At 32.6% G+C, this 24,913-nt stretch overlaps 1 protein-coding gene across 1 annotated transcript in view; it reads right to left on the bottom strand.

Moving 5' to 3' along the window:
* PTPRK (protein tyrosine phosphatase receptor type K) overlaps positions 1-24,913 on the bottom strand; it is a 539,585-nt gene that overhangs the window by 354,400 nt on the left and 160,272 nt on the right. Inside the window, exons 3-4 of the mRNA XM_051997718.1 lie at positions 16,373-16,454; positions 13,964-14,079 (exon numbers count right to left, since the gene is read on the bottom strand). Of these exons, the coding sequence (XP_051853678.1) occupies positions 13,964-14,079; positions 16,373-16,454 (198 nt within the window). The remainder of the gene's footprint in view (positions 1-13,963; positions 14,080-16,372; positions 16,455-24,913) is intronic.

Raw genomic sequence — 24,913 nt, forward strand, 5'->3', positions numbered from 1 at the left:
TAGAATCAGAAGATGAGTTCACATCTATGTTGGTCTTCAGTTGTTTCATCCCAAGTTTTCCTGACTCTCTTGGTGACTCTATTTGGGGTTTTCTTGGCATAGACACTGGAGTGGTTTGCCATTTCCTTCTCTAGCTAATTTTATAAATGAGGAAACTGAGGCAAGAAGATTTAAATGATTTTCCCAGAGTTACATAACAGTGTCAGAAGTCAAAATTGAACTCGCATCTTCCTGACTAATATAGATGAGGTGTGAGAAAACAGTAATTTCTGACAAACCTTAAGACTATCTGGCCTTGGGAGCAGCACAAACAATGATGGCCAAAAAATTTAATACTGATTTTGTTAGTAAGCTCTAGAATTCAATGATGGGAACTACCCCACTCCTACTATTCCTCGTTTGAACCTCTAAACCATAATATTAATATATTAATCTAATCTTTATTTCCTTTTCTGAAAAAAAATCTCATTGATTTTGCCTCTTTGCAAGATTCCCCTGGAATTAGCCATTTATTCTTCCTCCTTCTTCTTTGGTGCTCCTTTATAGCACCAAATTATCTCCCTGATTCTGACCCTTTGCTAAACTCCTTTTGAAATTAGCCCATTGTCAAGCAGCATGATAAATCTTTACCCTTAAAGTTGGAGACAAACTGAGTGTATAAATTCTTTCACCAAACCCACAACATAAACCTGGGGCTCCTAATCTTGTTGGGGTATTTTTCTCCTCAACAATGATATTCACTTAGATGTGCCATCTTGCTGGTAACTCTGCTACTGAGCATTTTGGGTCACCTATTGCTCTATGTTTTTTTTTTCCTCTGTAAAATGAGAAGGTCAACAAAAGACAATAAAACTGCATACCCTTTGACCCAACAGTCTTACTACTGGGTCTGTGTTACAAAGAAATAATTTTTAAAAGGAAAAGGATCTGCATGTGCAAAAAAATTCCTTTTTTTTTTTTTTTTTAATAGTAGCAGGGATCAGGAAATTGAATGGATGCCCATCAGTTAGGCAATATCTGAATAATTATGGAATATGAATGTTATGGATTATTGTTCTTTAAGAGTTGATGAGCAGGCCGATTTTGGAAAAGCCTAGAAAGACATATATGAACTGATGCTGAGTGAAGTGAGCAGAACCAGCAGAATATTGTACTCAGTAACAACAAGATTATCGTTTGATCAACTGTGATGGACTGGGCTTTTCTCAACAATGCAGTGATGCAAGGAAATTTCAATAGACTTGGGATGGAAAACTTCAATCACATTCAGAGAGAGAACTATGAAGACTGAATGTGGATCAAAGGATAGCATTTTTATCTTTTTATTTCTTTGTTGTCTTCTTTCTCATTTATTCCCCTTTTGGGTCTGATTTTTTCTTGTACAACATGACAGATATGGAAATGTTTTAAAAGATTGCACACGTTTAATCCATGTCAGCCTGCTTGCTATCTTAGGGAAAGAGGAAGTAAGAGAAAATGGGAGGAAAAAAAATTTTTTTACATGTATTTGGAAACAAAATACTATTGGAAGAAACGAATGGGTCAGACTAGAAGTTTCATGGCCTTGGTAATAACTACTGAGTTAAAATCCTAATTCTAATTCTTTTCAGCTAATTGTACTTGGGCTTGTCTCCTAATACCTCTGAGTATCACTTTCCCAAGTATAAAATAAATGGGTTGAACTAAAGACTTTCAATTCCCTTCCAATTCCAGATCTATGATCCTACAATTCTATAAATATATTGTCTACCAGGCTTCAATATTTCCAAACCCAATTCAAAAGAGTAAAGGAAGGTGGAAAAGAAAAGATGTAGAGATAGAGGTCTATTATAGTAGTATATAGGAGTTGTGTACAATATTGAAAGGAATATAGTTTCTAGGGGAAATATAGCAATGATCCTGAGGTCCTCTGACCTTAGAGTACTATTGCTTTAACAATATGTCTGACAATGATTCTAAAGTCTTCTAGCCTGAGGATAGTCCTACATTATTGACTGTTAAACAGATAATCTAGTCAGTAACCAACTTCCAGAGACAATAGTGAATAGACCACCCCTCAAACCTACTTGTAAGCTATAAAATTAGCAAATAAGTAACATGAAGTTCTGGTCTCTCTAACTTTATTCTATAAATTTATCTTCTTTCTCCTGGTTATTTCCTAAGTCCTTTTGGAATTTAGCCCACTTCAATTGGCATTACAATTACAATAAACTTTGCCCTTTTGTCTTAGAGATGAAGTCAGGCCTGCAAATTTTTTGAGATGCCTCGAGATACCCATCTGCGACCCCAACCTCTTAGGGGTCTCCTTTTGAATCTCAACTGTATAACTTCACAAAACACAAAAGTATCTGTGGGAGTGTGGGCAAGAATGCTAATCTATAGAGAACTATTTTAAGGAAAATTAGAAAAGAGATTGATATTTTAAAAATTTTCTGAAAAAAAAAATGAAGGAATGATTTAACAAAGAATAAAGAGAAATAATACTCTGTGCCTGGAGTAAATTTGTTTTCAAGGTAGTGGATTAAATAATTTGCTTAGCTAAAAATTAAGAATCAGGCATTAAAAAACCTGGAAAATCTCAGAAAGATCTTTAAGGTCATGTTCAGGTCATGTGCTTAAAAGACCACTGAACTAGAAAAAAAAAAAAAAAAAGACCTGGTTTCAAATCCTTACTAGCCACTTACTAGACTTTAGGCAATGGTATGGTTTATAATGTCGACTTTGACAGCAAATATGATCTATGTAGACAACAGATGATGGAAAGCACTAAAAGTGGGGTTCAGTCATGTAAAGAATTCACAATGGCCATTCTTTTTGGCAAATATGATTTATTTACAGGAATTGGTTACAGACGAAATGAAGTGACACAATAAATGTGAAATAGAGAACATATGAAAGATAAGTTCCTCAGTGTAACTCACAATTATCCAGTAGAAAGGGAGGATTCCATGAGTTTGGAGCATGATCTTAGCTGGCAGGTTAAATCCTGAAAGTGACTTAGCATCCTAAAAGACTGTTAGCTGTAAGGGGGAAAAGTGGGGCTGGGAAGCATAATGGTGTGAGGAAAGATACCATAAGGTAAAGTGCCATGGTAACTGACCCAAAGGAAGGTGGTCACTAGGACATGGGCTATAAGTTATCTAATAGGGAGAATTTAGCCTCAGTAACTGGACATAATTTGGATTTGTGACTCGATTAACTTCAGTGGGTGGGACCAGGGTACTAAACAGATCTCCATTATCAGAACCTTCTTCCTACTGGCCCCAGGGAATAATTTTTATCAATTCTTCTGATTCTCTCAGCCCACCACACTCTATTCAGGACCTTATCAGCAAGTCATTTAATTTTCCTATGCCTCACTTAATCTAAAATATAAGCCTTTCATTACCAATGTCATAAAAGTACTGTGAGAATCAATTGAGAAATTTTATGGAAAGTGTTCTAAACATGTGAATTAGTGTCATTAAGATAATTATTTGCATAAAAAGGTATTTTAGTAATTAACAACCAAGATTGCAACTTAGGTTTTCAGACAAGAAACCCATAATTCTTTTCCTTCATTAGCTCAAAGTTAGAAATGAAAGGAAAATTGTTGTTTTTTTTTTTTTCCTTTTCATGAGAATTGGTTTTAACAGGTGATGAAAGGTGACAGAAGTATAGTACAAATGAAGTTAATGATTTGCAGAATGTTTCCACTGGGCAGCTAGATGGCATAGTTGATAGAGGACTGGGACTAGAGTCAGGAAAACTCATCTTCCTGAGTTCAAATTGTGCCTCAAACACTCACTGTGTAACTCTGGGCAAGTTACTTAACCCTGTTTGCCTCAGTTTCCTCATCTGTAAAATGAGGTGGAAAAGGAAATAATGAACCAGTCCAATATCTTTGCAAAGAAAACACCAAATGGGGCCATGAAGAGCCAGACACAAGTGAAAAATCAAAGAGGCAATGTGGATAGAGAAAAACCTCTATAGGCACAGAATAGATATTTAATCGATAGCAGCCATCTATCAAATCAAGATTATTGGTAAGAGAAAGCAAATAGGCAAAAACAAGAATGCTCAATGAAATTGAATTTGGAAACCCAAGCTAAGAGCAAATACTCTGACAATGGAATAGTTCATCATCTTCACTCATGAATATTATAATTTATAGACTTCAATCCTCAGAAATTTTTGAGCTCCAACAACTGCTCAGATTTTATAGGCATTTTTCGAGGATAAGCTAGGCTAAAACAACTTTCTACATTATTCTTTTACAATCAATTAGGAAGGCTATAGTTGTATGGCTCAGAATGGTGAGTGATCACCATTTAATAAAAAAAAAAAGAGAGAGATATCTCTAGTAGCAAAATGAAAGTTTAATTCTTTTTCAGGTAGAGTTTATATTTGATGGGGTCCCTTGAAATTCTAAAATTGTGAAATTCTACATATTTTTTTAAACTGGGAAGAATTCTGGGTCAACTCTAATATGAATTTTCATGGGAAAAATTGAATCTTACACTTGGGTTTTTAAAAATATCAACTTCCCAAGAATAAGATGAAAAAGATATCACTTTGTACAGGAAAGAATTAAGAGTTTAATGGAGTAAAAGTTCAGTATAAATCAATGCCATTGTTACCAAAAAAGGTTCAGCAAACTTAATCTATACTAAGTATATATAATAGTATCTATGAAAAAAGAATAAATCCAGAAATATTGGAATGACATTATAAGATCTGCTATGATTGGATATATACGAGTAATGCCGTATAGTTAAATTAGCTAGAAAAAGGTCAATATAAGAACAATGATGCCATCAATTATTTACCAAAAAAACTTTCAAAACAAACTTAGGTTTTTGAAGAAAGACCATGAGTTACTTCAAACATAGTGAATGAGATATTTATTTGAGACATCTAGTTCAAATGTCCAATATGCAATTAAGTGATATGGAACTGGAGTTCAGGAAAAAGACTAGAATTATAGATAAATCGATAAACTGACATGGGAATAATCTGCACAAAGATAATAACTGAACTCATGGGGAAAAGTTCAAGAAATTGGAAAAAAATAAGTGGAACATGATCACTATCTGCAAATATGTGAAGAGATGACATACAGGATTAAAGTTGTTCTGCTTGATTGCAAAGGTCAAATTAAGAATGAAACTATGATGAATATGGAAGAAGAAAGAATTTAAGTTTAATGTAAGGAAACTTATCCTAGCAATTAAGGCTGCTCTCTGAAATCAGAATGAGCTGATTCACGAGAGGATATGATGGAAAGGCTGAATGTTTATTCTTCCAAGATATTATTTAGAATCCATCTTCTTAAACTAGTTTGCAATCCCATATGGAGTCTTATAACTCAACATGAAGGTCCCTACATTATGATTTACCATCAATAAATGTTTGGTTTGTATACCTATTGTATACCTATTTTATATCCCTATATATACCTGAGGGTCACATAAAAATTTCAGGTGAAAAGGGATTAATGGAGTGGAAAAAGTTTCAGAAGCCCTGATTTAGAAGATTCAATTATAAAATATAAATTTCATTTTCAGGTATGGATTATGCTAGATTGTTCTCTGAGGTTACTTTCAACTGTGAGACTATATAATTACCAAAACACTCCTCAAACTGCTAAACATTTGTGATATTCAGAAATTATGAAATGGTTCATTGTTACTACTCTGAGGACAATATCCCAACTATATTGCCTATTTGTGGAGCTTTCCACGTATTCAACCCTGTATCTGAAGATTCCACTTTGACTGGGTAAGAATCCTCATTCTCTTTCTTATACATGATTCCTGCTTCCCATTCTCTGATCACGCTTTCTCCTCTACTTACAAGATTCTCATTTACCTATTCAAATTCTTCCCATTCTTTAAGATTCAAATAAATAATAATATGATAGCATTTATAGGATTTTTAAATTTATATAAATAAAATTCTTTCACTTCTCTAAAGACATATTATTGCTTATCTGAAAGACTCAGAATTACATGGATTATATATTACTTTATATTGTTATAACTTATCTTTTCATGTAGAAAGTAAACTTCTTAAAGTCAGAAATAACTCTTTTCATGTAATTTGAATCTACCATAATGCATAAGAAAAGGCTTGCTACAGAGTAGGCACTCAATAAAGATTTGTTAGCTTAAGGATATGTCTTGAGATAGTGATACCACACTAATTTTGCATATTTTTAAACGTAACTAAAATTTAATGCTTTGGTCTGTCTACCTTTATACAAATAACAACTAGTTAACAAAATGTACTTGAAAAAAATCAAAATTAAGAAAGTAAAAAATTATTTAAGATACTGGCAAATGAAAATATAGTAATCTCAACCTGAGACTCAACATGCTGTTATAAATGTGCTTTTTAGGACTACAGTGCTAAATGTGCCAATCAGGAATATAGTTGTGAACGATTATTATGCATCATTGAAAAAATGCTGGAATTCTATTGTATTCATAGGAACTTCTGTATTCTCTAAACAAACATGAGTTCCACTATTTTCTCCTGGTCTATAGTAATATTTAAGATCAAATGTGAGTATAAAGATAAAAAAAGTAAGAGAAAACATCACATAGTCAAAAGTTTTAGATAAAGTATATAAACTAGCCTAAGAGCAGATTTTACTTGAAGGTCTACTTCTCTTGTTAATGGATTTCTATTTAGGGGTGTGCTTTATTTTTGAGTGATTCATATCACATTTACCTAATTTTATTTTTCCAATTTTTACTCTGAGGCAATTGTTTAAGTTATCTGTTACTCCATGAGGACTGACATTTCCTCTGGCTGGGAGACTAGCTGCATCACACTCCATTAGCACTGATGAGTCTTACCAAGGGCAACATGGTGGCTGACTTCCCTATTTTGGCAGATCAACTGAAGAGGCACTAAGCCAACCCCTCCCTCCCACTACAGCATTTGCTGACAAATTGGCCCCACTATACAGTTCTGATGGCAATCTATATAGGATTACCAGTCACACAATAGTCTCATTTCAGAATCACCAAAGCAAATGATGCTAACCAAAGACTCCTCCCCACTCCAATACCCTATTCTTACTACATCTGCAATCAAGATTCTCTGCCTGATCCAATGATATATCTCTGCCAAACTCCAAAATGATGGATGAAATCATTAGTGTTTTAGTTATCTACACTAAACCTGAAGCCAAGGCATATGGTCTGACAGATGTTTTGGCAATGGGACCTTTATGGAATTGTTATGTAGGTGTCCACCTATTCTGGACCCTTTTAAAATAGAACAGTAATCTGAATCATGATCCTTGACTCTTCCCACATCCCCTCCCCCAACAAAGAAATCAATATAAGAAATTCTAAGACTTAAAATGTAACAATTTTGTTTGATTGATATTATTCAAGTATTCACTTTGGATTAAAGATAACAATGTGTCTAACATATCATTGCTTATGGAGGGCACTTAAGAGGTCAACAGTTATTCTCTTTATGTCACAGGTAAGTACACTGAGGATCAGAAAAGCTTGGCAATTTGTCTAAAGTCACACAAGCAATAAAACAGAAATTAAGATATAAACTAAGAACCTCTGACATCTCCAGCATTGCATGGAACTATATTACCATTGTTTTACTATCAATTTTGTCCATATTTTTATAAGCAAGAATAAATACACATATCAAATGTTATTGTATTTTTATTATTGAAAAGAGCTAAGATTTCATCAATACTTCATCTAGTGATATAGGCCATAATCACCTCATATGCAAATAGATGATTTCATGATTTGCTGTGGCTAAGGAAATTTGTCACACAGCATCCAAACTTGTTGTGGTTACATTCTCTAAATTTAGGAAGGCATGGAATTACACTGAATCCAAATAACTGAGATCCTCCTCCTCCTTCTCCATTTCCTTCTTCATCCTCCTCCTCCTCCTTATCCTCCTTACTCTCACTTCAAGTAGAACTTGGCAGAGTAAGTGCTCTTCTAGGAGAGGCTTAAAGAATTTAGAGTTATCTCTAAACTGTGATTGAATTTTAGAGTAGGATTTTAATGGAGTGATCTTTTTTGTAAGAGAGAAAATGAATTAAAATAGCTTGTGCCTGTTTTTTTTTTTCTTATAAAAAGTATAACCAGAATCATCCAGTAATACTCCTTCTATCTATGCTGAATAAAGACCTATCTGTGTCTGAAAAGGAACAGTCCCTTTTGAAAGATCAGACAAAAGACAACATTACAACTGCTCCCCACAAATCCTCAAAAGCAGTCCACTAATTTTGTCTTAACATTAGTATCTCAATACCTCACAGTTTAGAAGAATCCACAAGATCAATCCTTGAAAGAAATGAGAACCCCATTGTAAGCTCATTATCATGACTACTGAAATCATCAAGTGATATGATAGAATGCTACTGTGCTATAAGAAATAATGAGCTAGTTGATTTTAGAAAAATGTGGGAAAAAAATTTTTTTTAAAAAAATGGAAAGACTTGCAAGAAAAAATGAAGAGTAAAATAAGAAAAAAAAGAGAATGTTTTACTACAATATACACAAATATGCACACAGATATGCATAATTATATTTAAAGGTAGCTTTCTCTAGGGCAGGGTGGGGAGGGAGGGAAAAATGCTAAAAAGGGCACCACAGAAAACAAAAGAAAACTTAGAAAGAAGCACAGAAAAGTAGAGTAGCTTTGAAAATGTTGTACAGTATTTATCACAGCTTTTTTTTTAAGTAAATGTGGAATGGAAAGTTATGGTTTTATATTGAATAGCTTTTTATGTTGTATTATATATATGGAAATGTTCTCCTTTTAGCCTTTTTGTATTTGTTTAAAATGAATGCAATTTTTAAAACATCAAGTGAATTGCACCTAGAGGAAATTACTAAAATGAGTGAGGCTTATTTTTTATACCTTCATAGAAAGCCAATACCCTCTTAAGTCAAGTAGAAGAGATCAATGTTCTGCTGAGATCTAGATTACTTCTCTTAAGTCTTTAATCTAAGATTTATTGATGTTAGTACCAACAGGAGATAAACTTTTGAAAGAATACATCTAAGAAATATTACAAAAATATTCTCCATTGGCAAACACCAAAGCTTCTTGACTTCATAAAATTATCTATTAACTTATTTCTCATTAAAAGTTTACTACATTTTAATTAGTATGGGTAGGTGTGTTATATATCTCTATATTATATAAAAAACAATAAATAAGCAGCATTTATGTGTCCTATGCAATTTTAAAATACATGTATTATTTTGTACCTTAATTTAAATAAACTATTATGCTCAACACTTTTAAGTTCTTTCATCACTGTTGATATATTAAATTCTATAATTAAAAAATTCACTATTAAGTACATAATCTTTTTACTCTTTCCATTACTGAAAACAATTTTAACTGGGCACATTTTTTTTAATGATAACCTTTTTATTTTCAAAATATGTGCAAAGATATTTTTCAATATTCACCCTGCAAAACCTTGTGTTCCAATTTTTTTTTCTCTCTACCTTTTTCCCACCTTTTTTCCTAAACAGCAAGTAATCCAACAGATGTTAAACATGTACAATTCTTCTATACATATTTCCACAATTGTCATGTTGCACAAGAAGAATGACATTAAAAAGAAAAGAAAACAAAAAGCAAGCAAAATACCAATAAAAAAAAAGGTGATAATACTGTTGTGATCCACATTCAGTCCTCACAGTCCTCTTTCTGGATGTAAATGGCTCTCTCTCTCCATCAGAAATCTATTGGAATTGGCCTGAATCTCCTCACTGTTGAAAAGAGTCATGTCCATCAGAATTGATCCTCATATAATCTTCTTGTTGCTGTATACATTGTTCTTTTGGTTCTAAGTGAAATTCACTTCACTAAGCATCAGTTCATGCAAGTCTCTCTAGGCCTCTCTGAAATCATCCTACTGATCAAGTATCGCATCTACTCTAACTAGGCACATTTTAAGATACTAAGAAACTCAGAGAAACTGAAAATTGCAAAGATGGAAATAATGTTTTTCTGACTTCTGATACATGAGGATCAATAAAAAGCCATTTTACCATGTGGATAAAATGCCCTTTTGAGTTGTTTCTAATGCACAATTTTCCAGTCTCAGTTTGTTATCTCAAGTAGCTATTCTCACAATGAATTTTTGAAAATCTCATAAGAAAAAGTCTATTGAGTCTTTTTTTTTTTAAATTGAAGAAAAAGTAAAGTCAACTGTGTCATGGAAGAAACTATATTGTAATGCAGAAAAAGGTGATTTGGAGTGGAAGAACTTGGGTCCTAATCCTAGCTCAAATTCTTAGATGTGAAATCCTAGCTTATCTCATGTGTATGGGACTCAATTCCTCATCTATAAAACTATGAGTTTAAACTAGTTGAGCTCTGAGGTCATGACCAATTCTTATAATATGTTATATGATCCTATGATTCTAGTGGAAAGAAAACTAATTTTGAAGTCAAACACCCTTGGAGAAAGGGTATTTGAGAAATGGAATCTATTGAGATAATTTTATCAATGTTGTACTACATATCAAGGCCTTCTTCACTAATTATAAATGAGGGTTTTTTTTTTAAATTGGGAATTGTGATTCCCGCCCCCCCCCAACAAATTCTTGTGCAGAAAAAGCAATAATTTCACTATTTTATACAATGAAAAAATATTTAAATGATGAAGTAAATAATTGATATACTTTGGTTGAGTGTAAATTAACAGATGTTTGACTTTTTTTTTAAAAGGTGATTATGTGTGTGTGAGTGTATAAAATGCTCAAGAAATAGACAATTTATGTGCCACAGGTTAAGAAAAAATATTAAGATGCACTATAATCCTAAAATATTAGTGAACTAGAATGTAGAAGAAGGAGAAATCCATATTATCTCCTCACAGGGAAGTTCTAAAAATCCATCATATTTGGAAAAAAAAAGATGAGAGTTTATATAAGCAATAACATGATATGTTCATTAGGAGAGCAGGAAAAAAAATTACAGAAGATCTAGTGTAGTTCACTAAAAAGAACAGGATCTAAGGAAGCATTTGCTGCTAGAAGGAAATTGAGATATGGAGATAAAAAAATGAATTTAACTCCAGCATATTATTAAGTTTTAGAACCTAAAATAAAGCAAGAACTCCAAAATATCTGAGTTCCCCTAAAAAACATCTTATGATAATTAAAACGTACATCAAGAAAAGAAATTTAGCAAATCAATTGTTTACATTCAGACATATTTTTCCAAAGCTAACAGCTTAAAAAAATATTCTCTTCACCATTAGTAAATAAAAGAATCAGAGAATCAGTGAAATGGAAGGAAGCTTAGATTCCACTTAACACAAACTGTTAAGTGAATCAGCTCAAGAACACTTTTTCAAGAAAAAGTGTTCATCCAGTGTTTTGTCTCCGAAACAAATGAAGAAGGATAATTGAAATATCTGCCACAGTTACTATTATGTCAGTCAATCTACACCAAGTAGGATTAGCTTCTGAGGAAACCATTTATTGGACACTTCAGCTTCCAAAGGATAGATGAGAATTTAAGGAGTCATTTTGAGAAATAGGACATACTCGCAGAGGTCTGCAATTTATAACAATCCAGAGGCTATTGTTACTCTATCTACTGTACAATTCAAGATATACATAAATATAGAAACTCATATAAAAAATGGTGGGAATGTTGATCCAAAAAAATCACTATTTTTAGGGAGAATTTTCAATGGATGAATAACCACTCAGTGTGGAAAAAAAAATTGAGGATAATTTCAAGGAAGACATTGAATAATAAAAAATTAAGAGATAATTTTGAGCAGAATGGAAAGACTGAAGGGATCGAAATAACCAATGACCAAAAAGTGGTTGACCAAAGAGATGGACTGGCTTTGCTTTTGTGATGTTTGATGATGGTGAGTCATTCAAAAATAGCAAATCAGAACAGTTCTTTTTGTGATGACAAAGAACAAGAAAAGGGTAGGGGTGCCTAAAGGAAGGATGGATGAACAATTCTCTCTCTCTCTCTCTCTCTCTCTCTCTCTCTCTCTCTCTCTCTCTCTTTCTCTCTCTCTCTCTCTCACACACACACACACACACACACATATATGTTATATGTGTCGAGATACTAAGAAATTAGAGATTTTTTTTTAGAAAATTGTAGAATGACATACACGAACTAAAGCAGGATGATATGAGTAGAAGAAGCAGGAGAACAACGTAATAATATAATGAAGGAAAAAAAAAAAACTTTGAAAGACTTATCAATGCAGTGGTCAAAATTCTGAAATACTGGATGATATCTAAAGGACAAAATGATGAAACATATTACCTTACTAAAAAGGTAGTAAAAGGAAAATTATTTTAGAGGTCTTTATTTGGATAGTTCTAACTAATACTCAAGTATTTGCTTATGCTAAGACTGTCTATGTCTCTTTAGAGGTTTGACAAGTTTGCCCCAAATGTAAGAATTGCAAGAAATCTATACTTATCTAATTCTTCTTTTCCATGACAAATTTCCAGATATGAGAAGATAGGCATCATGCCGTTTCACAAGTATATTGGAAAGGCCAGTCTGGGGGATTCATTTATATTTTAACATATAAAGAAAAAGGCATTTCTAGAAGTTTTCTTTTAGTATAAACTCTATTACAATTTTATATAAGTTCTAAAGGTAAAGAGATTCTTCAAGAAAAAAAAATTAAAAGTTTCCTTATCAACCAACTATAAATTCAGAATTACTGCTAATAGCAATCCTGCTTTTGCAGAGAACCAAAAGAGAAGCAACAGTAAATATGAATACACTCACCGACAGACTAAGTAGCAATCTATACAAATATCCATTTATTTACTTTTCACCATCTCCACATTTATTTTGTTCACACTAGTGTTCTCTATTTTATTTTGAGTTAGTTAGGATAAAATAGTTCTCAGACTACTTCACTCCATATAACCTTTAAGCAAAAGACCTTTGTCATCTATATCTTAAAGAAAAAGTATGATAACCATATATTATACATGTTGTAGAAGAAATATTCTATGAGCTATGGATTGGACTATCTGTCCTGTAAAGTCACTTCTAAACTGAAGATTTTATGAGTTAAAGTACTGAGGAAATATACTCATATTTAGAGCTTCAAGGTACCTTAAAAGACATGTAATCTAACAGTTTCATTTTTATAAATGAAGAACTGAGTTCCACAAAAATTATGACTCAACTAGGAACACCCAACTGATAAGTGTCTATGAATTTCAAATTAACCTCATTAATGTTATTTCTCCCTGCACAGGTTCAATCTCCAAGACTTCCAAGACATAATCTCCCCATCCTATTCCCATCTTCTCCAAACTTACTTTCACATTTATTTTCCGATTTGCACTGTCTCTCCTTTGGTCAGATTTGATTTTTCAGATTTCATTTTACATATATTATTTTCTTCTGCATAATTTGTATACTGATCCTTTGGTTAACCTAGCCTTGACCCTGAGATCTGAGTTTATCCATCATGCACCTAAAAGTCTGAACAATTTAATTTTCTTTTGTTGGACTACACATTGCTTGAAATATTGCCTCAAAGGTTTCTCAAAATGTAATTTATCAAACTGACAGTTCTCCATCTTATGAACCATGCTCTAGTAAATCTAGTTTGTGAAGCACTTTAAAAAGAAAAAAAAATCTTTTTTTGCTCTTTTTACTTCCAGCTATTCTAAGGAACTATTTTTTAAGTTGAACACAGATAAATTGGAAGAACAATAACATTTAATTGAGAGCTGATAGAAGACATAGTATTTAAATAATTTCATAAATTAATTCACATCTTCAAGTGGAGAACATGAAAAAGGATGAATCTTCACAAGATCACTTCAAGCTAAGTAGAAAAAAGTCACATTACAAAATAAGTGAATTAAAATATAATCTGTCCTCATGTGATTTTGGTGCTTTTTCATTAACAAATATATCCACATTAGTTCAACAGACTAGTTAGCCTTACCTGCAGCCATAACTTGTTATTCACAGCATCTCTCCCCGTAGCAATACATTGAAATGTAGCATTCTGCCCTGCATTGACCTCCACATCGCCCAGCCTCAAGAAATGAGGGGATTTATCTATTGGGGGGGGGAGAGAAATGATAAACACAATTCACATAGAATCTTACATTACATATTTCTACTTCCAAAAGAGTAACAAAATTGGTCATTCTAAAATTGCCCAACACACATTCCATGAAAACAAAGATATTCTGTTTTCCTTTAAAAAAAAGTTAATTATATTCTTTCCACAAGGAAAAGAGATTTCCTTTTATCTCACCAACAATTTCCTTTTCTTTCCTTTCAATAGGTTTGTTTTCTTTGAATATTTATATACCACAGTAAAGATAACATTCTACATGCAATGGCATTCAATAATTGTGGATAACAAGTATTGTAAGTAGTAAGTGAAAAATAATAAACCCATTACAAATGGTAATAAGGAAAAGCAGACAACACAGAAAACATCAGGCAAAACAATGCAAGCTTTCCAAAACAGGCTCAATCATATCTGATGTACAAAAATTATACCAGTGCCAAAGAAAGACAAATACCCTATTTAATTAATCATACCTTCATTCTTTCCTACCCATCAGCCTAATGCAATACAATTTCTACTGCTTTTTCTATCTAGTGCTTCCCAGAAAATAGCAATTCAGGTGCCACCAAGTATTCTAACAGTTGGTGTGACTAAATTCTCATGTCTGTACTGCCTCAGGATAGCCACCCAAGTGAAATATTAGACTGACAAACATGATGACTACAGTTGATGGATATATGAGTTATAAATCCCTCAGATATATTTTCTGTAGAATTACCTGTTAAAACCAAAGCTTTTCTAATGCTTTCTTTTGAAAAAAAAATCAAGGCAAAAGTATTAGAAGAATTGGGGACTCATTTCAACAGCATATTATTGGTAAATTATAGTTAAGGTCAATAACTTTTGTTTAGCTTTTTGTTTATATGCCAAAACTTTTTTGTAATTCACCATATATTTTATAGGGTCCAAATAATCATTGGATTAGCATACTACTTATTTTCTCACCTTAATATTACAAAAGAATATATGATGCTTATTAATCCTTAAAATAAATAAATTTTCCCCTTCTTTATACTTAGAGGAGAAATTAAGACTCTGCTGCCTGTATTTGATTCTAGGAAGATGGTAGCTGCTCTCCAGAAAACACTAGAAGAAATAATTAGGTGCCACTGCATTAAAAATAGAGCAATCACACCTATTTTTTAATAATATTCTTCCACATCAATGACAGAATATATATGTAAACACACACACACACATAAACCTAAAATGGAAGATTACTGAATACTTAAAGCAGCAATATAAGACCTTTTATAGTCAGGTGTTGGGGTCAGGATTATGACTGATAGGATAATTGTCCTAAACTGGGGGTTCAGCAATCCTATGCTTTAATGGATACTATTTGACCAAGAGATAAGTAAGAGTGCCTCTCTGAAAATGGGCCAGATTTTGACATATAAAACTAAACATGTAAAACAACTGTTAATGAAGTATGTTAAAACAGGTTAATCAGCATTCCAATTTGACGTAAGAATCTACTTGAATATTTGGACTAGAATAGGCAAAACTAATTCCTATACTTAGCATTTTTCCCCCCTAAAGAACATTTTAAGAACATTTCTAACAACATCATGGCACTGTACACATTGTACAAACACTGTACATACATATGTATGTATGTGTATTTCTGCCAATGTTTTCAATTGTGAACTTAAAAAAAAAAAAAGTTCTGATAAAGTCTGTCCCTATGTACCAGTCAGTAATTGCATCTGCTGCTAGAGTTCTTACCACTTTTTTTTTATTTAATAGAAAAAAAATCTCAAGTCAATGTTCTTTGTACATAGACGATATAACAATTATCTAGACAAATTGATGAAAAAGGAGTCAAGTATTAAGGGAAGAAAAAAAAGGTTATATGATCTGCACAATATTACTATGAGAACTGAAATAAATTTTTTAAAAATGACTTTTCCTTATTGTAGACCTAATGTTCTATTGGATACTGGATAAAAACTTCAGAATAAATCTTAATCTGTAATTTATGTACCTTTTGAATTCTTTAGTTATATATATAAGGCCTTGCAATTAATAAGAACTTATTTAACGTTTTTACAATTGAATTGATTAACAGAGATGGAATATTTTCTTCAAGACTCTTTACACAACCCATAATAGCATAAAAAATGGTTTCTCTATAGGCTGTAAAGAGAAATGCTGAAGACAGGGGAAAAAAAAAGAGAGAACTGATCAAGTGATGAAAACTCGAGTCACTGCCAATATCAAATAGGTCTTGAAAAGCCCCAGGAAAACACAACTCTTAATCACACTTACCACAAGGATAGCTGAGAACTTGGATGTCATCAATGGCAATGTAGCCATTTCTCCCATCTGAGACTTCAGCTTCAAATATTACCTGTCAGGATGAAAGGAAAAATGTTTACAACCCTCATTTCTACACAATTCCCACTGTGGAAGGAGAATATATGATATATGACTTTTATTTTCACTGAATTTTCCAAAAGGATTAAAAGGTATTTATTGTATTACATTTTTGATTTTGCTCACATCCTAAATGTTAATCACAGATGGATCACAGTAATGTGAGAATAATTAATTTTTCTAAGATGAAGTTGTCATTTAAAGAAACTCAACTAAAAATTGCTGTTTTATCTCTGTAAACAATATGTGGTCTCCAAAAATAAATTATGTTGTATAAATATCCATGAGCACACACATACACATACACGCACACCACTGAAAATAGAGATAAATATGGGGAAAGGATGGGCAAGCTTGTTTCATTACATTTCATTAATAAATCTAACTTGATCCTCACAAAAATTCGATGAGGAAAGACAAAGAAATATCATTATGCCAAATTAAACTAATTCAGTATTTATTGAATGGCTTATGTGTGTTAACCACAGAAGGACAGAAAGACAAAAGAATATAGGTTCTTGTTAGAAAGGAAATGACACTGTACTACAACAGACAACATATTCACAGTTAAGTATAGAGATATATGTAGAATAAAAACAAAGCATTTTGGAGAGTTAAGAGAGAACATTTAAGTACCAAAAAGATCTCTTCCAGGATATGAGACCTGAGCAATATACAAAGTGGAATTAAAAACATTGGCCAAGTGAAGTAAAAATTTCTCCAGATCATTGGGTGAAGAAATGAGCAGTTGATTTGGGATAAGATCTCTGACGTTCTGGCTCCTATCTAAGTGCTCTTTGCACTAAATTTTCTTTATCTATTGTAAGAAGTGAGAAAGCAAGCCTCACCTTCCTGATGTGTAAGAGAGAGGAAGAAAGTTCCAAGAGCAAGAAAAATTCAAATAAATGATCTACTTTTCCTTAGTGTCATAAATGGTTATAAATATTTACTGGAATTGGATTGAAATTAGGTCAGTGATAGCTATAACAGCAGACTGAAATCTGTACGTGAGAAAGTGAAGAGGATCCACTTCCAAGGAGTAGGAACATAATTTGAGGGAAGTATGATGAGAAGACTTCTATCCCCAATAAATAGGAAAGAATCTTTTTAGAGAGGAAAAAAAAAAGATGAATACATTATGTAATTCCAGAGGAACTATTATGGGAGAAGGGGAAATCGAACTGTCAACTTTTCGGAGAAATATGATGCAGATAGATTGTTCCCTACTAAAGATATACAAAGAAAAATCTTAGTTTGGGATAGAGTCACTTGTAAGGATACACATCTACATCATTTGTAATTCTGATAATGAAGTCTGAGATCATAAATTCTGAGATCATTGTTACATTGGCATTATTATGGGGTAGGCAAGGAGTTATATAGGATATGAATAAAGTCTTGTCTATAGCAATAATTTTCACCTTAAGTACTTGGAATATTATGAAAGGATCAGAAGGATGCCCAAAGCTGCCTTCTTATTTATATCTTTTTATTTATTCTATTCTTTATCATCATAATTACTTTATTCTTAATTCCTTTTTACTATAAATTTAACAAATATTAAATTAAACAAATAATTTCATTTATAGAACAAAGCTAAAAAAAGAAAAATGTGCATGAAATTTCAAGTTTCCATTATATACAGCTTTTGTTTTTAAAGTATATAATAATTTCAACATACACTTTTTCAAAGTTATCTTGTTTGTCTTTATTTTTTCTGATCTTCTATCTAGTTTCTTCTCATATGCCTGCAATTACTATTTTAAAAAATTATTCAAAACCACCTAACTTTTATAGGTTTGAAGTCCAACCTATGTTTTAAAGTTTACTCCAAAATCATCTTCCTTCAGAATGACTTCCATTATTCTCCCAGTCTTTTCTTTCTCTTCACATATCACTGTGTATATCTCTTAAACAATTAAATACAAAAATGTTTTTAAAAAGGAGGGGGGAAGGTATGTCTTCCCATGGAAGATTCATTTAGAGAATTTACTAAGTACTATGCTAAATTAGATAATTATTGTCTCTATCAACTCTAATGAGTTAACATGTTGTAAAGATTCCAACAACTGAAGACCTCCTCTCATATTTAAGGACACCAATATAGACCATTATTTTGCTATTTCCTATTATGTCTAAACAGAATATCTCCTATTTAGTGATGTCTCATTGGTGACTTTATTTTATTTTATGTGCCCAAGAAAAAGCTGGTAACAGCAGCTTGGCTGGATCCATTCTGGATTATAATTATGATAAATTTGTCATATAGTATGATACATTTGATAGGTTACAAATAAAACCTAAAATACCCTCCAGGACAAAAGGGAGTATATGACAATGCTCTAAACAATCAATAGTTACTCATTAAAAGTCACAGTATGGCAGCAAATAGCTATCACTACTTTCCAAGGAAAAATAGACCTTCTCATATTTCTTACAAGCCTAAATTCCTATTCTGATGACTCTCTGAGTCCTGCTTATATGTTAGAATTCTTACAAGGTGCTAAGTCAGTGGAATTGATAGAGATAAAGGTTGTTTAGCCAGGTGCTTAACAATTCTCTAGATATACTTAGTACTTATTAGAGTTCCTCAAGATTCACACCTTTAAGAGAGCATATATAAGAAGAAGCCCACTAAAGGACAAGCCCACTAAGACACAGAAGCTCACCAGCCCATTCTCGGAGGGGGAGTCAGATTCATTCCAACTTCCACCTTTGTGCTGGCTTGAGACATTTGGAGTAGGAGAGGCTGATGCTGGCAGAGGCAAAGGACTAGCAGCAGGAAGCAAAGAGAGAGACAGGCCTCTAAGAAAACTAACCGGGCCCAAGGAAGGAGACAATACTTGGAAAGAGAAAATAAAGAATCTGGACTTTGACTCCCTGGCTGCATTTGGGATGATTAGTTTGAAATGAAACTAAAGCTGCCTCCAGAAGCCCCCAAGAAACCTGCTCCCAGAGAACAATATATTTGAGAGAAGAACATTACACTTGTAGGTAATAAATTCAGTCTACTACTCCATTTTCAACAAGGCACTCCAATTTCATTTGATAGATTGAACAGACATTTTAATTAAATCATGATTACATGCAGATACTTTGTGTACAATTAGTGTTAAAAGATGAAAATAATCCATTCGCTACATCTAAAAAATGAATTCTTACCATCAAAAGCCACATATTCAAATCTTATCTCATCAAATCTTATTTCATGTACACACAGCATGATGAGAAATATTGAAAGAGTGTAACCAGTGTGAAACGAGAGAAAAATAAGAAATAAAAATTTTATCATCATGTCTTAAATGTGTGATGATAATATGTAATAATGAAAATAATGATAATAACTCTATATACTCAAAGAGATCAAAAAATGAGGAAAAGAACTCATATGTATGAAAATGTAGTAACTTTTTATGGTGGCAAATAAATAAAAGGTATAAAAATCAACTTCAATATTTTGTGTGCCCTTGTTGGAAGTGCCAGTGAGGAATGAAGATAAACATCTTTAAAAGATGAATTGTGAAATTACACTTTATACCCTTATTTGGTTTAAAAAAACAGAAAAAAAGAATGAAAAATATTGCCGCCAATGGAGGGATTGTAGATATACTAATACACCACAGGAGGAAATATTAATTGGTCTAATTATTCTCCCAAACAATTTGAAATCATACCAAGAAAGATATTAAATTACACCTATGTATTAAACCAGTGATATTATTAATCACGTACCCCACAAATTCAAGGTTAGAAAGAAAAGATTCCTAAGTAAAAAAAAAAAAAAATATTTACAGCAGTACCTTTTTTTGAAGCAAACACCTGGGAAGAAAATCAATTTTCATAAATTGGGAATATATAAACAGGTTATGGCATACAAACAAAATAGAATTTTATTATACAACTAAAAATGACGAACATGCTATATTCAGACATACAGAGACTCATAAGAATTAATATTCAGTGAAGTAAGTAGAAGAAGTAGAATAATTTAATCAATAATTTTAACAATGTGAGGGGAAATGATCTGTAAAATTTCAGAAATCTAACAAAAACAGCAACCAATCATGATTTTAAAAGACCAGTGAAGAAAAATACCTTCTTCTTCTTAGAAATGGCTAATAACTTGAGGTTCAGAATCAGATATTCATTCTCAGGCATTCATTCTCAAAGCTTTGGTTTGTTTTACAGAATGATTCACATTTGTTAAAAGTGAGAGTTTAAAAAAAAATGAGAGTTTTCTCATGGGGGTAGTCATACGAGGGAATGTTAATACACTGATGCCTGTGTTTCTAGATAAATACAACAACAAAAACATCTGTGGCCAATAATCCTCTAACTATGGTCAAGAGATGAATAAGGGCCCATAGGTTCTTATGTTATTCTGGAGAATGTTTTCTGCAAGCTTCAGAATATTTTAGGGCCTCCTAAATGTTATAAAAAAAATTCAATAATATTGGCCTAATAAATCATATAGGAAAAATTAAATAGATAAAATATGCTCTTAGTAAAAACTATAATTTATAATTTGGAAGGTCAGACCACTAATCCATATACATACATAAACACATACACACATACAAACACACAAACACCTATCTATCTACTTGCAGAGAAGCATTAAATAAGTCAGGAATTGAATAGATGGAGAGGGGAGCTGATGCATATTTAGGAAAATTTACTATATTGTTAATGATTATAATTTAATTTTTACAATAAATACCCAGCTTTTCCACAAATATAATTCTAGTGATACCACTATGAAGGAGAATCTTCAAACACCGTGATTTCTATTAAATTAGAATTTTTGAATGGTCCAAAAAGCAATGGCATGATATACATTGGGAATAGTTTTATATGGAAGATGGGGGGAGAAGGGAAAGAGTAAGTGTTATATTTGGAATCCAAGAACCTAGGTTAAAAGTTCAGTTCTGTAAATTATATTCTGTATGACCCTAGATAATTCAATTAGCTATGTTGATGCTCAATTTCCTCATACATAAAATAAGAAATTGGCAAGGTAACACTTGAAGTTGTTTCTAACTCTACATTTTTTTTCAAAACATATGCATAAATGGTTTTCAGCATTCATTCTTGTATTCCAAATTTGTCCCCCCTGCCTTCCCCAACCCTTCCCTAGACACCAAGTAATCCAATGTATGTGAAACATGTGCAATTCTTTTATACATAGTACCAAAATTATCATGCTGCACAAGCTGCACAAGAAAAATCAATCAAAAAGAAAAAAATATATAGCTCTAAATTTACAATCCTTTTAAGTATATCATATCTCTACTGAAATACTACATAATGTTTGGTTTAAAGGAAATATTTCAGGAGAAAAGAGAAATGGTCTGGTCAAGTACATGTTCCAGTACCTCCCATGAACTGTAGGAATGCCTTCAGCACATTGGACAGATCCTCTGAAAGATAAATGAAAGATTAAGACAGAGAAGGGAAAAGAGAAAGAGGAGGAAGAGAGGGGAGGGGAGGAAAGAAAAAAGAGAATCTAGTGCAAGTATTGTGGGGCATCTATTATTCACCAAATACTTTACAATATTTCCTCATTTGGTCTTCCAAAATCCTGTAGGGTAGGTTATTTTGTTATTTTGTTATTGACAAAATTGAGGCAGATCAAGATTAAATAAATTGACCAAAATCACACAGCTAATGAGCTATCTTAAGATCATATATGGACTCAGGTCTTATGCTCTATCCCATATGCCACTTAGCTGCCTAATCATATATGATTTCATAGCAGATAACAAACGCAGAAGATGAAAAGCATGAATATAGCATGAATGGTATGAGGATACCTGGGCAATAAAAAACATCAGTAAGTCACAAATCAATGACATATTGAAAAATGTAGTTTTCTGCATTATGTTAATGATTTATTTAGAAGAAATATATGTATCTTACCATTCAAATGCAAGTTATTTTAACTTGTTGACTTGCTCTACTTTTACTTTTCCAAATTGTTAAAATCCCTTTGTTTCAGAAACTGTTTTAGGAACTGGGATTATTGCACCCCTGAGAAAAGTATTTTATTTGCTCATTTAAATGCAACTTCATTCAAGAGAGTACAATAAATCTAGGCCTTTGTTTAAAAGGAAACTAAAGAAATGTTTCTTGATTGTAAGAAAATAATTAGTTTCTCTTTTTACTGACCTTTTCCCTCTCTGTTAGGTGTTGGCTTTGCATCATTAACAAAAGCTAGAGAAAATTTCTGAGTCTATTCCTTGACTGGTAAAGATCTAATCAGCTTTTTCACTTCAAAAGAGCAGGGAACTCATAAAGTTTTTCTGACCAGTCCCTCAAAAAAGTGAAAGAGAGTGGTAGAAAGAATTCCACTTTGTAAATTAAACAAATCTTGTGCTAATAGGTCAGTACTAATAGAATAAGCATTCTCATAAGGGGGCTTTTTAGGGTTTGTGATTATGACAAAAATCAACTTAAGAAAAAAACAGAATCTAATCACTCTGCTGAGATGTTGAATGTGCTGTACTTTGTTCACAAACTGGCTTTCCCCCCTTCATTCTATTACCTGAAATCATAAAGATGGATCTTTTCATTTAGTTTTTTTCATCTGTAGCAACATTTCTGGACTACTGATTGAAAATAGGAGTAGAGTAAAATAGTGCAAAGGAGACAAATAATGAGAATAAGGACAACTTTATTGTGTTAATTATTTGCAAAATATCTGAAGACCAATGACATTTTTGTTTTAAAATTTGGCTGAATAGAGGATATTTTAATAATTTTTCTATACTCCAAAAGCAAAATTTTATCAAAAAGAAAAAAATCACCTTTTTTTCTTTAAAAAAAAATTTCGTTTTTACATCATTTTATTTCCAAATGTTTATCTCCCTCTAGCCTACCCAAAAAAAAAAAAAAACTATCTGTTATAATAAAAGCAAATGAAAAATAGATAATTAAAGCAGTTCAGCAAAAATGAACCAACACATAAACTAAGACTGAATGCAGCTGAAATTTCCACACATATAGTCACCTACCTCTAAAAAGAAAAGAGGTACAAGATAAAAAATAATCTTACTAAGATATAAAAAAAATTAAATATTTTCAAGGAAGTAAAATATTTAGAAAAACTAAAATATGTACATACCATAAACTGAAACATAGGACTACGTTCATAGATGGAGAGAAGCCAGGAAGTTGCTTGAGCTCTCTAGTTTCCCATGGAAACAACAGGAAATTAAGCATCTGAACAGATTCAGAAATGACAGAAACTACAAAGAGAATGAATGACACAATTTTTCTAGTTTAAGACTGGACTCTGGGAAAGGTCTATCTTACTTGGGTGAAGGGGCAGCAGTCCAGCATCACAAACAATGTCCCAGAAAGCCAATGAGAGCATAGTTTACCAAACAAGATCTGCCCCCCCCCACCTTCCTGGCTCAATACAACAGTAACACAGCATACATGGTGGAGCCTCCAGTTACAATGCAAAAAGCAAATTGCCAGCTGGAAAACTAGACAACAAAAGGCCAGACTAGATCAGGTTATCCCCATTGCTGTGAGCAAGTTATTAAATATGACAGGACCTGCAATCAAAGCAAAAGCCAAAGTGTCCCAAAACTCAGAGCCACACAAAAAGCTTGGAACAATGACCTCTATGCCCGAGAACTTGACTTAAAAGTCTGGAAATAGAGAAATAGAGAAGGGAGAGGAGGGGAAAGAAAAGAAGGGGAAGGAAAAGGAGGAGGGGAAGGAGGGAAATAAGGAAGATAGAACAAGAAACGAAAAAGATCCTTGACCACAGAGAGCTGCTAGGGTGACAAAAAATCAAAACACCAAAACAACATGCCTATATGCAAAATCTCAAAGAGGCATATGAATTGGTCTCAAATCCAAGAGCATTTTTTGGAAGAGCTCATAAAGGAGTTTAAAAGAAAAATAAGAGAGATAAAAAGAAAATCTGGAAAAGAAATGATGGGTATGCAAGAGAGAGTCAACAGCTGGGAAAAAGAAAGACAAAAATTGACTGAAGAAAACAAGCCTTAAAAGTAGACATAGCCAAATAGAAAAGGAGGTACAAGTGCTAAATGAAGAAAATCATATGTTAAAAATTAGAATGGGCAGGAAGGAGCTAGCTAGGTGATATAGTGGATATAACACCAGCTCTGGAGTCAGGAGAACCTGAATTCTAATCCCATTTGAAATACTTAATACTCACTACCTGTGTGACCTTGAACAAGTCACTTAATCCCAATTACCTCACCCAAAACAAACACACCAAAAAAACAAACAAACAAACAAACAAACAAACAAAAAACCCTAGCTTTGGGAATATGGAAACTAATGACTTTGAAAAATCAAGAATCAATCAAACAAGCTAAAAAGAATAGAAGAAGGAGAAGGAGAAGGAGAAGGAGAAGGAGAAGGAGAAGGAGAAACTGTAAAAATACCTCATTG

Source organism: Antechinus flavipes, chromosome 4 (genome assembly GCF_016432865.1).
Source record: "Antechinus flavipes isolate AdamAnt ecotype Samford, QLD, Australia chromosome 4, AdamAnt_v2, whole genome shotgun sequence".
Lineage (NCBI taxonomy): Eukaryota > Metazoa > Chordata > Mammalia > Dasyuromorphia > Dasyuridae > Antechinus > Antechinus flavipes.